The 15,766-nt window shown below is 26.0% G+C and overlaps 2 protein-coding genes and 1 long non-coding RNA gene across 4 annotated transcripts; 2 read left to right on the top strand and 1 right to left on the bottom strand.

The window, feature by feature from the left end:
* Nucleotides 1–204: 204 nt before the first annotated feature.
* On the bottom strand, nucleotides 205–11,961 carry LOC126902927 (sialin-like). Of its 2 annotated transcripts, none has more exons than XM_050680658.1 (10): nucleotides 11,551–11,961; nucleotides 7,441–7,601; nucleotides 5,533–5,763; nucleotides 4,643–4,730; nucleotides 3,055–3,278; nucleotides 2,844–2,993; nucleotides 2,645–2,777; nucleotides 1,467–1,708; nucleotides 814–940; nucleotides 205–582 (listed from the first exon to the last, which is right to left on the bottom strand). In XM_050680658.1, the coding sequence occupies exons 1-10, from the start codon at nucleotides 11,567–11,569 to the stop codon at nucleotides 500–502; spliced, it is 1,458 nt and encodes a 485-aa protein (XP_050536615.1). In that variant the 5' UTR covers nucleotides 11,570–11,961; the 3' UTR covers nucleotides 205–499. The 2 variants fall into 2 exon arrangements, with proteins under 2 accessions (XP_050536615.1, XP_050536616.1); XM_050680659.1 differs by lacking the exon at nucleotides 11,551–11,961 and adding an exon at nucleotides 9,690–9,815.
* LOC126902929 (uncharacterized) lies at nucleotides 3,146–4,826 on the top strand. Its single transcript, XR_007703374.1, has 2 exons — nucleotides 3,146–3,293; nucleotides 4,571–4,826. It is a non-coding gene; the product is annotated as an uncharacterized LOC126902929 (long non-coding RNA).
* A 135-nt stretch (nucleotides 11,962–12,096) lies between the features above and the next one.
* LOC126902928 (uncharacterized protein K02A2.6-like) lies at nucleotides 12,097–14,934 on the top strand. The gene is made up of 3 exons (XM_050680660.1): nucleotides 12,097–12,277; nucleotides 13,319–13,440; nucleotides 13,493–14,934. Exon 3 carries the CDS (start codon nucleotides 13,585–13,587, stop codon nucleotides 14,392–14,394), a length of 810 nt encoding a protein of 269 aa, XP_050536617.1. The 5' UTR covers nucleotides 12,097–12,277; nucleotides 13,319–13,440; nucleotides 13,493–13,584; the 3' UTR covers nucleotides 14,395–14,934.
* The last annotated feature ends 832 nt before the right edge of the window (nucleotides 14,935–15,766 follow it).

Below are 15,766 nucleotides of genomic sequence, written 5' to 3'. Positions count from 1 at the left end.
ATTTCTGCTAATCAAAGAATTTTTTCCAAAAACCTTATTTAAAAATAATATTTAATACATGTTATTTTAATTAAAGAAGTAGTTCGAGAAATGTTCACGACCTCTAAATTCTTTACTATCATCAATTTTACATAAAATCTACAAGAATAAAATGCGATTATTTGGTAAAGTTAAAAGGGTGAATTAATAAGAGTAAAATGCAAATCGATTAAATCAATTTAATCAATAATCAATAAAATGTTTTTTCGAGTAAAAAAATAAGTTATACTTAACTAAAACTAATCAACATACAAGTACAGTAATTATAACAACAATTAACAAATAATTAATTTTAACGTTATTTTCGTCAAGCTAGAAGAGGATCAATTAGGAAGAAACGGTTCTGTGGAACGTTTTGTAATCTTTTGCCATTGTTTTACAAATATCGCGCCTTTTGATAATACCTTAACTATGAGTGAAAAAAAAATTTTTTTCACGCGATTTTTGTAGGCAATGAAATTTACGCTAGTTTACCAAAACCTGACGATGCGTAACTAGCAGCTCCGTAATCCGTTTTCAGTTGTAAAGATTCGCGGAAATCAGCTAAAAATAAAAAATTACATTTAAATTTTACAATTTAAATTATATGTATATACAGTTTTTGAATTTTACCCTTGAATACTAAAGTTTTACATTTATAATTACATCTTATAAGATGTAAATAACTTAGAACAGATTATATTCTGTAATATATTTGTTTAAGTGTATTAATAGAAGCATTAACAATAAGTTAGTTCAAATTCATGCTTAAATTAAATTATTGTGCTACATTACCTTCTTGGTTTATAGGGTCATTCCAGGGTTGCACTTTTGCAGATCCAAAAAGTAGGTAAAAAATACTAGAAAAAAACAGTACAGCTGCGCCCAATGAAAAAACAATTCTCCATTCCTCAACTGATGACTAAAATATAAAAAATCCATTACCACTGTTATATTTAGGAGAGGATTCATATTTTTAATTAATTTTTTACTGAAAAAAGTTTCTGAGGATACTTTTGATATAAAAGAGTTTGTACATAGTACCTGCATTGTGTCAAGAAAGAAAACCTTTTCTTTCTCATTATAAAATGAGTGGGAAATGTTTCACAATATTGCTATTTAGCCTATATCTATTATTAGTAGCTCACGAAATTAAATATAAATACAAATGCAACTATAATTACGTTTTTTGGGGAAACGTCATTTACAAAACTTTAAAAAAATATATTTTTGAAAATAATAATTGAATAAATTTTTGCTAATGTCAATTTTTGAAAAATTTTGAATAAAACACTAATTTTATTCTTTCTACTATTTTATTTAGTAAATAACATAAAACCAAATTTATATAATAAAATCATCATCGAACTATATTCCTCCATTTTCATTAAAATTTTTCTCCATTTAACCATCTTACCGATTATATATTCTTATATAATTTTATTTACTTGATCATGTACAATTAATCCAACCACCATTGGCGCCAATACTCCACCAATTGATGCAACTGCGTTTGTAATTCCCATGAGAATACCAGCGTAATTGGGTGCTAAATCCAAATGATTAATATTGAAACCCACATTTGTACAACATCCTATAGCCACTACAATTATGTACAGAGTTATTGCAGCATTAGCATTTTCACCCATGTAAGCCAGAAACATTAGACCAATAGCACCTCCACTCATTCCTGTAAAAATAAATAAAAAATTTAACACATTACTAGGTGAAAAAAAACTGAATAGAATTAATAAATTAAAATTTGTAGGTTATATGAAAAATTTTACGAATAATATTATGTATAATTTATAGAAAACAATAATTACAATTAAAATAAAAAAATTAATTAATATTATCAATGGATTAGTGCAAAAAAGAGTTAAATGTTTGTCTTTTTTAGACAGTGCAGATTAAAACATATTTTCTTTTACCTCTTATGCATTATTTTAATACAAGCTAGTGACTCAAAAATTAAATTTTATTTTCTTAATTTATACACAATTCATATTATTCTATGGTTAAAACAATTATACAAATAACTCAATTTCGTCTAAAAATTCTTAAATATTTTTAGCCACCAATATGTGCTATATCATCCATTATCTATAATAGACACAAAAATGGGGAGGCTAAATTTATTTTTACCTTAGACTAAAATGTATTTTTATACAATAATAATTTTTTATTATTATGTTTATTATATTTTTACTCTTTGTTAAAACCTAGTTTCTTATAATTTTTCATACTAGTTTCGCATATTTAAATATCTATTAATTAAAACAATTAATTAATGAATAACACTAATTAATGTTTAAGTTTATAAAACAGTAAAAAACATTTTATTTACAATTTTTTTTTCTGTTCTTCACTCTATATTTTAAGACGTGTATATATTTCTACAACGAGTATGCCGATTGTCCCCTACTAGACACACTATTATTTTTCTGATAAAAATTAAGCTTTTGTGAATTAATATTTATTGAAGTTATATTTAGAAAGAATTGAGATTTATTGTCAGAAGTATAGAAAATTGATTTACGATTGGTGAAACTAAAAAAAATACGTTTTTTGTAATACACTATTAACGCGTTTATTATTAGTTAACATGTATAAATTTAATTATTACCAACAGTGTTCCAAATTTTCCTCGATGTTGTGAGAGACGTTACATTTTTTTTGTTCAAAATATCCGCAATGTATGTGACTGGGAACTGGCATAACCACATTGCCAAGTAAGGTAATGCAGACACTATTCCATCCTAAAATGATGAACACACCAGTACAAAAATTTTTCAAGTAAGTCATCAGAAATTTGCAACTCTTACTGATTTTATGTCAAATTTTAAAACTGAGCTAATAAACGTAGGCATTTCGCTTAGCAAAAGCCAAAATCCACAATTATGACCTGCGTGAGATATTGTAACTGCCCATACTGGCATTGATGAAAATATTTCTTTCCAGGGAGTAATCAAATTCTTAAAAATATCAGAATTTATGTTAATATTTAGATTTAAACTATGTTAATAACGTTTTTACCTTTTGATTAGTTATAGTTTGAGTTAAAGATGCCTGTATATAATTCTTTTCTGCAGAAGTGATAAAACGATGTGTCTCGGGACTTTCGGAGCCTAAAGATAGCCAAAGTATCACCCAAATCATTCCAATAGCACCACTAACATAGTATATAGCAGGCCATCCACATCGGCTTCCAGCCAAAAATCCTGAGCCCACCAAAGTTATAACAGTACCAAACTGAATACCTAGATGAAATAACGGTAATTAAATAGTGAATTTAAATTTAAATTAGTCTTGTAAGACACAGTTATATAATCCAGAGCATTTATTACAAAATTATTAATTATTGTTATACCTAAAGGAGGATTCCTCATTATCTCAAGTGTCATAGTGTTGATTGATAAATCGAAACTCAAAAAAAAAAAAAAAAANNNAAAAAAAAAAAAAAAAAAAAAAAAAAAAAAAAATCAAAACAAAAAAAAAAAAAAAAAAAAAGAAAGTGAATAATTTATAAATTTTCCTTTTCCATTCAATATAAAATATGCATTGGTCACAGATTAACACTAGAAATCTAGGCACGTAGCACACTTCATTTTTTTATTAGTAATACTACACATTTTGTTTCTCAAGCTTAAACTGGTAATTATTTTATTATAAGTAATGATGATCAAATTAAAATGTTTTAAATAATTAACTGCTTATAATTTTATGCAACTGAATGAATTGTGTAACAGGTTAAATACTCTTATACCGAGGAAATTTTATTATCTAACAAAAGGGTACAAAGTAACAACTTTTTTACACTCATAATCAAAATTAAATCCTTAGCTAAAGATGACGAAATTTAGGTACAAAATCCGAATATTATTTGATATTTTACACAATATAATTTTAGTATTATTGTATGAATCACTGTGACACAATTAACGAACATAAGTGTTATTTACAAACATAAATAATCAATTAGAGTATCTAAAACATAAATAGCAATGTAAAATTCACAAATTCTGTTCTTTTGGTAGTGCAAAATAATAATTTTTTAGATATTTAAATAAAAATAACTTAATTAAATTTAATGAAACTATTTAATTGGTATTTTATTAAGTTATTCAGTCATCAAATTAAGAGCATACAAAAACTCTAAATTATGTTTAAATTACAAACAAATGTATGATACAAAATATTTGCTATTCCTCTAAATATTTACTAAGTATTTAATCTTTTGTTATTTATTTATAATCTTAGAAATTACGTCAGTACTAAACTAAGCAGAGTTTGACCTATGGAAAATTTAATATAACTTAAATATGATACTTTTTTTAAATTTAATTTATTTTTAATGCTCTTGTCATTCAGAATTATAAGCCTAATAATGTAATAAAATGCTTTCATAACAACCACTATCTATACACTTTAACCCGTCAAAAAATGTAACTCAATGATATATATATTTTTTAAAAACCGTAGAAACTCTGCCCATTAGTTTTAATGAATATTACTCAAATATATTTTTATATATATTCTCTGAATTAAATAGCTGTTGGTCTTACTTTTTACAAGAATCCTCACGCTGGAGAAAAATGTCAACTTGACAGCTATCATGTTTTACCTCCCAACACAAATCCAACGAGACGTCCACGTTCATTTGGAGGCGACCATTTAGCACTAATACCATGGATCATAGGCATTGTAAAAGCCTACAAATATTAATACATAAAAAATAAATAAAAATATTGTTTAGTTTTAATTTAATGTAATTTATACTTAATAAAACCACGTCTTAGGACAACTAATATAGTTTAACTTTATTCGTCAGGTTATTAAGAAGACCTTTACATATTTTCAAAATTTTGAGATAAAAATACAGTTATTTGTCATAAAAAATGTAATTGTTTGGTAAAAATAAATTTCAAGAATTTTTTGAAAATGGTATTGGCCAAGGTCGTATTTAGAATATTTTTTCAGGGGAGGTCCAGAACATGTACTCATATATAGAGGGTTGGATTGTATTTGGTTGGGTTTAAATAAATATATTTTTTTTAATTTAACAGGTGTCCTAACTTAATATAAATAAATTTAAGTTATATCGTCTAAAGATTAAATTCCTAAATATCAACAATATTTTTTTTGATAAACTGATAGTTATTTAATAAAAATGAATAAATGTTTTAAATATTATCAAATTAATGAATATACTTATAGTTTTTTTTAATTTAAATGAAATTTTACTTATAAATATATTGTGGTCTTTAATATTTTTCAGCCATAAATATAAATTTATTAAATATTGTGTCAACTTATTCCGATTTAGGTGTCTATCTTGTATAAATTAAAAACAAAATATTATTATAACACAAATCAGGGACTCTTATCGAAGTAGAGAAACTAATGACGGTGCATATTATTTTATTGTTTAAGTCCCTAGCGGAAATTTTAAGTATGCGACAAATATAGAATTTATTAAAATTAAAAATAGACCCAATATTATTCAATAATTACCTGTGTAATGCCTTGAAAAAACCGAATTAGAACTAGAACTGGCCAATCTAAAGCCACTAACAATGTTGGAGTGACTAAGCTGAGAGCAACTGTAAGTGTCATACTAATTGCCAATAATATTTGATTGTTGTAACGACGACCTATCATAGCGGCAGGTAAATTCATAATTAAATATCCCCAAAAAAAGGCACTCAAAATTAAACTTTTCGTATGCTGTGACCATTGAAATACCTGAATAAATTTCCATAAAACAAAATATTATATGTTTTAATAAAAATTATAAGTAAATAAAGTATTTAAATAAAAAACAAAAATTAAAATAAATAAATCATTAATAAACTCTAAATTCAATCACTTTTCCGATAGCCTATAAAAATATACGATTTCCAAAGGGTTGTTGGTATGTTAGCGTGTATACAGAATTAACTAACAGACTTAAATTAATTAGCCTTAGAATTACAACCCAGCAAAGAAAGCTTATTATCATGTAATAAATATATTAATTATAACAATCAAAACAAATTAATAAAAAATTACCACAAGATTATGTTTTATTTTTTAATCTGTAGTTTAGAATAAGCTTAAAAATTATTTAAAAAAAAAACTGTTAATTGTTAATTTCAAATAAGATTTTTTTTTTCATTTTTTAAACCGTTTTCAAGTCTAATACCGAAATTCATCTCAAAGTTTTAATTTTCGATCTAAGAAACCGATAACTTATAGAGAATAAGTTGACATTTTTTTTTTTTTAATCGTATAGTATTCAAAAAAACTTTAAATTTGATTTAATTTCGAATAATGTAGATGTTCCGTTGTTATACAAAACACTTCAAAATAGGTCATTTTTACCGAAAATTGTATAAGTTTTGGCATTCATTTGGAATTAAATCATAAAAAACGAGATTTCGATAGTTTTTCTTTTTTTATCTTAAAATAAATCGTATAGCTGTAATTTAATGTCAAATTAAAAGTAAAGTTTTTCGGAACATTATCAAAAATTGAAAATAAATAAATGATGACATGATTTTTAAGGTCCCAGAGTTCGCACCTTGATTAATAGATTTAAAAAAAAGGATGTCGTCAGCAAGGTAAATTTTTGGAGTATTATCAATAAAATGTTTACAATAGTTTCCAGTTTTAAAAAAGCTATTTCAATATAAAGTTAAAACTAAAAATATCAACATTGACTGTTTTATAACAACTCTAAATTTTTTAAATATTTTCCTGTATTACGGGGATTGAGGCGAATTCAAAATTATGTTCCTGATAATTTCAAATAAAATGGTTTTATAATATTTATTGTATCGTTATGTAAAATGGCGAAGTAGAAGAAAGAGTAATTGTGTTTAGTGTCATACAAAAATAAATAAATAAAATTAAAAAAATATACGTCAGAGTAAAACCATTGGGTTTAATCTGCCGTGAATTATTTTAAAGCTATTTGATGTAAACCGATGACTTCTCGACTACACATCGAAACTAACCAATTGTTAAATAACTGCTTGTTTAATTTATTTTAAACAAATATAAAAAATACGTAAAATGTAACAAATTAATTTTTTTCATGATTAAATTCACTTAGCAATTATACTACAATAATTTATAAGGTTGTTTGTAATATTATCTATTAGGTAGGACTGGTTCCAAAAATTGCAGAGTCTTGTGCAAAACAATTTTGCGGGATTTTTAATATACTTTTTTTGTTAAGAAAAATTTTTTTTTGGTCATCAGCTGAGTTTGAGGGACCTTTTAAGGAGCGAACTTCGTACACTTATAACGACGACCCTATTATTAATTATGACAACAGTCAATTTTATTATAAAAAGTTTTACAATTATTAAATATATGCATTCAAACCAAAATAAACAATTGCGTAATTTTGTTAAACTCTTCAATTGTTTTACTCACGGGAATATGATTATGAACTTCTACAATGAAATCTGTTGAATTTTTCACTGGGGTCATGGCAACAATTGCTACAGATATGCTCACACGTAATAAATACGCGGCAAACAAACATAAAAACAATAATAAACTTTGAAGGTACCGCACACCCCGTATTTTTCCACCTGAAAAAATAACATATCACATTGAAGAATTGGTTGGTAATAAATTGATTGCTAATTATAAAACAAAGAATTATTTTATATCAGTTGTACAATTAATATACAGTTGAAGTTAAACGCGTGTTAATAAAATCAAAGACACCCGGAAGAAGATGCTATTGCAAAAGAATTAGAATTTCCATGTTACAATCAACGAAAACTAGCACAAATCATATTATCCTAACAACAATATTTATTAATACGCATTTGAGTTTTTATCCTTGTAAAATAGTAGTTCCAGGTAACACTTGCTAACAGAATTTCAAAAACCACTTTTAAAGATGACCTAGTATGGTTTGTCGATAGGGAAAATACATTTTTTTTATTGTTTATTCGATTTAATAAGAAATCAATTACATTTTTTCTCGGATCTAAAGGCAACACAATTTCTTTTTTTAATTTCAAATTCAATTGATCTTAAGAATTTTTTCTATACGTTTATTAAATAATAATAATAAATATATTACAATTAATTACATACTTCTAAAATCTAATACTTAAACTTATTGTTTTAGGTAGTGGTAAACGGAATGTTTATCTATTCTAATAATTATCAATGAAATTAAATATCGAATTTCATAGGAAAATTTAGTTAGATATTGTAAAAATATTTATTAATAAAATTATAAAACAATTTTTTGCTAGTTATTATCATATAAAAAACATCAGAAATTAAGATAAAAACACAAAATAGTAATGCGTCAATTTAAATACGTCATATATTGAAAAGTATTATTATTTTATGTTTTGTAGTGTTGATAGATATTTTGCGTATTTTATTATTATTGATTTATTTGTTAAGTTTGAAAATTATAAAGCTGTTTTAGACTGAAAATATTTATATAATTAACAGCTGTGGTTTCTTAAAAATTTATTTCAATGCAATTTAAATAATTTCAATAGTTCTTTTGAGTTTATAATGTATCTATAATGAAATAAGAATGATAAAACAAGATTTTTTTTTTTAAAGTAGCTTTAATTAGATATATTTGGTACAGTTTATAACTAAAATGTAAGGTTAACGTGAGTTATTATAAGCTACATTAACAAAAGTGTGGAATTTGGATGACTTGATTCCTTAATTGTTAAATTTTGCCGCCTCTTAAGTATAGAAAATCATGTAGTTTATGATATGTATATAGTTTTAAATAAATACTTTTAGATAGAAGGAAAATGAAATGTAGCGTTTTTAAAATATTACAATACTACATCTATGTATGTAATTCAAATCGTAATTTAACTAAATGTTAATTAGAATTTCGTGGTTTTAAAAGGTACACGTATGAAAACATTTTATATTTTTAACACGAAGAAAATAATAAAATCGAAATTTTTGTTTCCATAACAAATATAAAATATTATTCGAAGAAGCAATAAAATAAAGTAAACTACTTCGAATATCAATATAATACATCGTATCTCATACATGTTACACTTCAACTCGTAACTTAAAGATAAATAATTCCTCTAATTCTTATAAAAACAATTTTATCAGTATAAAATGTCATCGATATTAATTTGATGTTCATATTTGTATTAAAACATATCTATGAGTATCTTTTTCTTCAAGGCCAAATTCTTATTCGCAATAATTATTCGGATTCGCATGGTATTTCTTTGAATACATTTTCAAATGATTATACAATTCCTTATCGTGGAAGAAAATCCATTTACAAATAAAATAAAATGAAATCTTATCACCCATCGGAAAAAATAGTGACACAGCTCAACATTTTTCAATACCATTGATTTTTGTTCAAATATAAATCAAATTTTAAATCAGAAAAGTTCTATTAATTTTGCTAAAAATTCTATTAAAAAATTAATTTGTAATTAAACATTAAAAATTTTTTATTTTATTTTGTCTCTATGTAAAATTAATTTTTTTTTAAGATAACCTCAATTCTTGCTAATGGGTGATGTATATCAAAATTCGTTAGTATATTTAACCATGAAAACTTATAATAAAAAATGCAAATAACTTAGTGTTATACTTTTACAATTTAACTTATTACAAGTTTGGTAAAAAAGCATGTGTTTTATAAAACTTACTTTCAATCATTACAATTTAGTAGTTCTACAATCTAATTATATAAAAACTTTAACTACATAAATTCACTTAAAAACAAAAAATCACTTAAAGCAATAGGAATTATGTTGTTTTATTGTTCATGTAATCATTAGTATAATATTACCAAGAAATATTCGTACGGTTACCATTTGTTACGTATGTTAATATATTATAACTATCATATGATTATGTTTTAAAGTTATAACAGGTGTTTTTATCATTTAAACTTCGACTTTTTTATTAACAGTTAACAGTACTAGTAATTGTTAATATTTTATTGAATTTTAAGAAAGCTAAATTACATATAAGCACATTATAAATAAATAAATAAATAGCTACACCGCTGTTACATTTACATACAATACTTTTATTAAATAAATCTATTATAAATGCATACTTAATGGGTAATCTATAACAATTTTTAACGCGATTCGTTAATTACATTTTGTTATTTACAACTTATCTATGTTTATAATATCATTTCTTCACTTACTTGAGATTTTGGTTTAATAGCATAAATAATAATTTTCTTTATTACAATTTAGGCTAATTTAAATTTTAATATGATTTTATTATTAAACTAATAAACATTAATACCCCTAAAACGATTAATGTAATATAATTATTATAGAAAATTAAGTCAAGTAGACTAATCGAAGACAATGGAAATTACTTTTATCAGAAATATTTATACAACTAAAGAATTTGCTAGTCGATAGTACCTTTTGAATCAGTATTTTAGAAATTATTAACACATTAATATACAATAAATAATAATAAAATTAATATACGTGCAACAAATTTTGAGGATATATAGAATGTTCTTTGCTTACTATATTTTTTTGGAGATAAATATTCTGGTTCGCGAGAAATATAATTTGTGCCCCTTTTTAAGACACTCTCCGATCAAATATTTTTATACAATATGAATTGTATAGAATAAAAAACGTAAATCTTGTATGTTTCATTAAATCGTATTTATAGGGCTCAATAAAACAACAAAGCGGGTCAATTTTTTTAGAAAATCATGTTTTTTCAGTTTCAAAATTACACATAATGCATATTTGAAATAAAAAAATATATATATGTATAAATAATTTAATAAAAATTCATTTATAAATGTTGTTGAGTTATTCCAAATACATCATCAGCCAGTACAAATTTGTGTCAATAGGCATGAAAATTTAGTAATTTATTCTAACTGAGATTATTATGTTAGGTATTAGGGGGGTTTATTCTTCCATAAAATGAAAAATATTTCAACGCTACTATATATTCTAATAACAAATTTGCACAAACTTGGATTCTTAAATAGATAAATAAAATTTATAAATGTATATAAATTCGCTCTCAACTTATAAGGGTTAACCACGTATAATTCGAGAAATAAATACTACTCCATAAAAACCAATAAAAAAAAATTCTTATTATTTTTGGAGAAATTTAGTAGTTAACAATAAATAATTTATCTTGTATTTAATTTAAAATTGTATAATTTATACAATTTATACAATTATATTTAATTCATTTATGGGGGTTAAAGCCCTCACACATGTGTAAACTAAATGTAAACCTTGATAATGTTCAAAACAAATAATAAAATAATTTCAAGGCTTTTAAAATATATAAAATTTTTGTCTTTACTATTATATAATTTTTAAACAAATGTCATAATATTCTGACATTTATACAATTATTCTAATTTGTAAGTTATAAAATGATACTAACACTCAAAATGAAATCAATTTTGCTTAATAACTACTATGTACGTTTTAAATTTGATAAAAATAAATAATTGATAAACTTAATAAAAATTTCAAATTAAATGTATTAGATACTTACGGGTGCACGACTCCAACATTTTTTGGCTTTTTAATTACTGAGATAAAAATTAATCTACAATGTAAGTAAAAAGCGTTAGTTTCATGTACAGGTCACTTGAAAAAGAAAAGTTGAATTAGATCGATAATTCATTAAAAACAAAAAAAATAATTCAAATGTTTTTAAATTGATCATTAGCATTGAAAGTGTCAAAGGAAACTAACACGTTGTTTCAGTTTACTATATTCAAAACGGTTGAGGCGCTTTCAGAATTTAGCGATCTCTGTGGCCATGCGCTTAGTTAATAAATTAATTCCTACGTACATTTACTCCCTCCACTGTGTGAGTAAAGGTGTTAAAATTCAGTAATAGGTCGACTTTGCCACTTAACATTGTCGATAAGGTTATCGAAAACAAGACCATAAGGAAAAGAACTTTTGATAATTGTCAATTGTTTGAATTATTTTTGTGATTAATATTTATGAAGCACTCATATAACGCGTAAGTAAAGAGAACATGTAGGCTTAGTTATGATAAATGGTTGTTCAACTTGACGAAAGTATTAGGAAGGGAGTTCTTTCTTTCAACAGATATAACCCAACGTCAAGCTAAACAATCTTCATAAAAAAAAGTTACAACTCCTGACAAGAGTGGATCATTTATTTTATAAGAATTTATTGAATCAGATGATGATTCATCAATGAGTGAGAGTGAAAAAAATAATAAAAACAAAAGTAAATTGAAAAAGGTGAATTATTTTTGTTTTTGTTTTTTTATAATATTTCGGTTGCTTACTTTAAATTAAAATTTTTTTTCTTAGTCAACTAATTCTATCACTTGATATACATTTTATGATGATCTGACCCTTTAACTGCCCACATGGGAGATTCAAAATAGCAACTTTTTCAATTTAAGTTTTAAAAATGTTCCGGAAATACTGTGTCTTTAAAAATTTTAAGGATAAAACATATGTCTAAAATAAAAAAAATAACGTACTATAAATTTAAAAAAAAATTGACCTGACGGCCTATCTTCTTTATGCAAATGATTACCGAAGTTAAATATCATGTTTTTTTTTGTGTTCAAATTTTATTTATTTAATTTTTTGTTTATTTTAAAATACCTTATAAGGGTTTGCCATAGTAATGAGTTCACCAATTTTATTAGTTGGGTTTAGGTAGGTTCTTTAAGTAAAATAAGTAAAGTTAATATATTAATTTATTAACAATAATATTTAAAAGGCGTCGAAAAATGTAAATACAGTATGATTTATTGAGTATTCTACCCTCAGTTTTTGATAAATAATGATTTTTTTTAGAAAATGTATAGATTAACAATTAATTTTCTTCACATTTCTCGCAAATTGTCCATTTCTACTTTAATTAAAAAATAATAAAATACGAGAATCTCCTACTCAATAGATGCAAGCCCTAGATGTTTGACTTATATATATATATATTTTACTATTTATTTCTTACCTAAAGAAAACCTACGGTATTAAAACCAACGACCTAAGGCGTTATAACGCAAAACTTTACCTGAGGCTATCGTGCACTTATGATTCATATACGAATACACTTTCATTTAGGTTGATAACGTTTGATACGGATGAGGGTAACACAGTACCGTGTCAGAGAATTTATGAAAAAGTAAGGAGGCAATAAGTCTTTCATGTTCTCCAAATCATCTGCTTGCAAAATTAAAAAATATGTGAAATAATATATTTATTATTTCCATTTATTGTTATGAATTAACATATTGTTTACTAAGGTATTTACTGTGTAAACAGCGATATTTGGCCAGATGTTTGGTAAAGAGGAAAAACCAATATGCTTTGCATCAAGCTCGTTATCACCAGCGGAGAAGAATTATTCTCAATTGCATAGAGAAGCATTAGCAATTGTTTATGCGGTAAAGAAATTTCATAAATATATTTATGGTAATCTTTTTATGTTATGTTCAGATTCGCAAGTGCTAAAAGAAATTTTCAATCCAAATAAGAGTACAGCAGTGGCAGCAGCTTCAAGATTACAGCAATGGGCAGTTTTATTATTTATGTATAGTTATACTATTCAATATAGACTTGCAAAACAAATGACACATGTAGATGCATTGTCTAGATTACCATTGAATATAGCAATAGAAGTTGAAGAAAGCTCAATAAATAGATTTTGCATTACTAATGATTTTAATTTGAGTACTAAGGAAATACCAGATGGTTATAAAACAGATAAAATATTAGAAAAAGTAATAAAATATGCGCAAGAAGGTTGGCCAAATAATATAGAAGAGGATTTAGAGTATTATTTTAAGTTAAGAGATAACTTGGGAACTCAAGATAATTGTTTATTTTTTGGAGATAGTATAATAATACCTGAAAGTATAAGAGAAGAGATACTGAAATTATTACATAAGGATCATCATGGTATAGTTAGAATGAAAATGGAAGGTAGAGGAATAGTTTGGTGGAGAGGAATGGCTAAAAATGTTGAACATTTTGTAAAAGGTTGTGAGATTTGTTGTCAAACACAGAGTGTACCTAAAGAGAAAGTGGAATCAAAGTGGCTTGAAACCAATAGTCCTTTTGAGAGAGTACATATTGATTTCTTTTATTTTTATAAGGATATATTTTTACTTTTTGTTGATTCTTATAGTAAATTTATTGATGTTAAATTAATGAATAAAACTAATGTTGAAAGAGTTATTTATACTCTTCAAGAGATTTTTGCTTATTTTGGTCTACCAACAGAATTAGTGGCTGACAATGGTCTTCCATCTAATTCTTGGAAATTTAATACATATGGTAAAGAAAGTAATATTAAAGTGACTAAAACACCTCCTTATCACAGTCAATCTAATGGTTAAGCTGAGCGTTCTGTACAAACAGTAAAAAAGTATCTAAATAAATATTTTTTAGATTGTAAATATGATAGATTATCTATTAAAGAGAATATATTAAGATTTATTAATGCTTACAATAGCACACTGTCAACGGTAACAAAATAATCACCATTTGATGTAATTGTTTCATATAAAGTAGGGACTTTTGTAAATAAATTAAATAAAAAATATAAAAAAAACTGTAGAAGTTAAAATTGTAGAAAATGGAACAAAATAAGGGTAATATTAAAAGTTCATTAAAATGGTTAACAGCAATAATTGTTAAAAGAAAAAGTAAATACTTATATGTAATAAATTAAATAATAAAATTAGAACTGCACATGTTAATCAATTAAAAGAAAAAACTTACAGAGATGTTAAAGATATTAAAGTACCTAGATTTGTAAATGAAGATAAGAGTATAGTAAAAAATTCAAATAGAGTTGTTAAAAAAACAAATCGATATGGATTTGATGAATTTGTATAATATTATACTAGTATTAATTGTAAATCTTGTTTACATTGTAATTAATTATTTATAATTGCTACTGCTACATTGTAATTAATATGGGGGTTTAAAGTTAAAAAGGGGAAAATGTAATGTATGAGATATATGTATATGTATACGTTATCTGTGTATGTTCTTATATCTGTATGTGTACATGTAATAATAAACCAGTTCATCAGTAATCATCTCTGGTATGGTATAGTATTATGGTATTGTATTACCTGTATTCCTAACTTAACACCTACAAGGTCGTGATGCGTAAGCTGCGCGGTCCGCCGACTCCTTGGCAACTGGAGGCGGGAACTCTGGAACAGACGGTTCACGCGATGTTCCCGACGCACCCGCCTCTACCACCCCTGTGAGATTGGCCGTCTATCGGAGACGACGCGACCATCGAGGATTTCACCCGGGAGGAGATATCCGCTGCCGTAGTGAGAGTCCGGGAGAGGAACACCGCACCCGGTCCGGACAGCATACCGAACCGGGTATGAGGTCTCGTCCACGACCTCGCACAGCAGTGAATGGACATCGATTTTAAAGGGTGTCTCCGAGAGGGTGAAATCCCGCTCAGATTGAAGAGGGTGAGGTTGGTGTTCTTGCGGAAAGGTGACAAGCCTGAAAGAGTCCCCTCGTCGTACCGGGCGCTTTACATGCTGGACGACGTAGGGAACATCCTAGAGCGGCTGTTGGCCACCTGCATAGAACACCGCTCAGGATGACGCGGCCTCCGTCTTCCGTCAGTTGGCCGTGAGGGCCGAGAACGGACCGGGCGTCTGCGTTGTAGTGAGCCTGGACATCCGGATCGCTTTCAACTCCGTGCGATGGTCACACATCCTCGGAGCGCTGGAA

Source organism: Daktulosphaira vitifoliae, unplaced genomic scaffold, assembly GCF_025091365.1.
Source record: "Daktulosphaira vitifoliae isolate Bord-2020 unplaced genomic scaffold, ASM2509136v1 Scaffold_3, whole genome shotgun sequence".
In the NCBI taxonomy this organism is placed as follows: domain Eukaryota; kingdom Metazoa; phylum Arthropoda; class Insecta; order Hemiptera; family Phylloxeridae; genus Daktulosphaira; species Daktulosphaira vitifoliae.
Note: the sequence above shows the minus strand (reverse complement) of the source record. Positions and strands in the feature narration are given on the sequence as shown.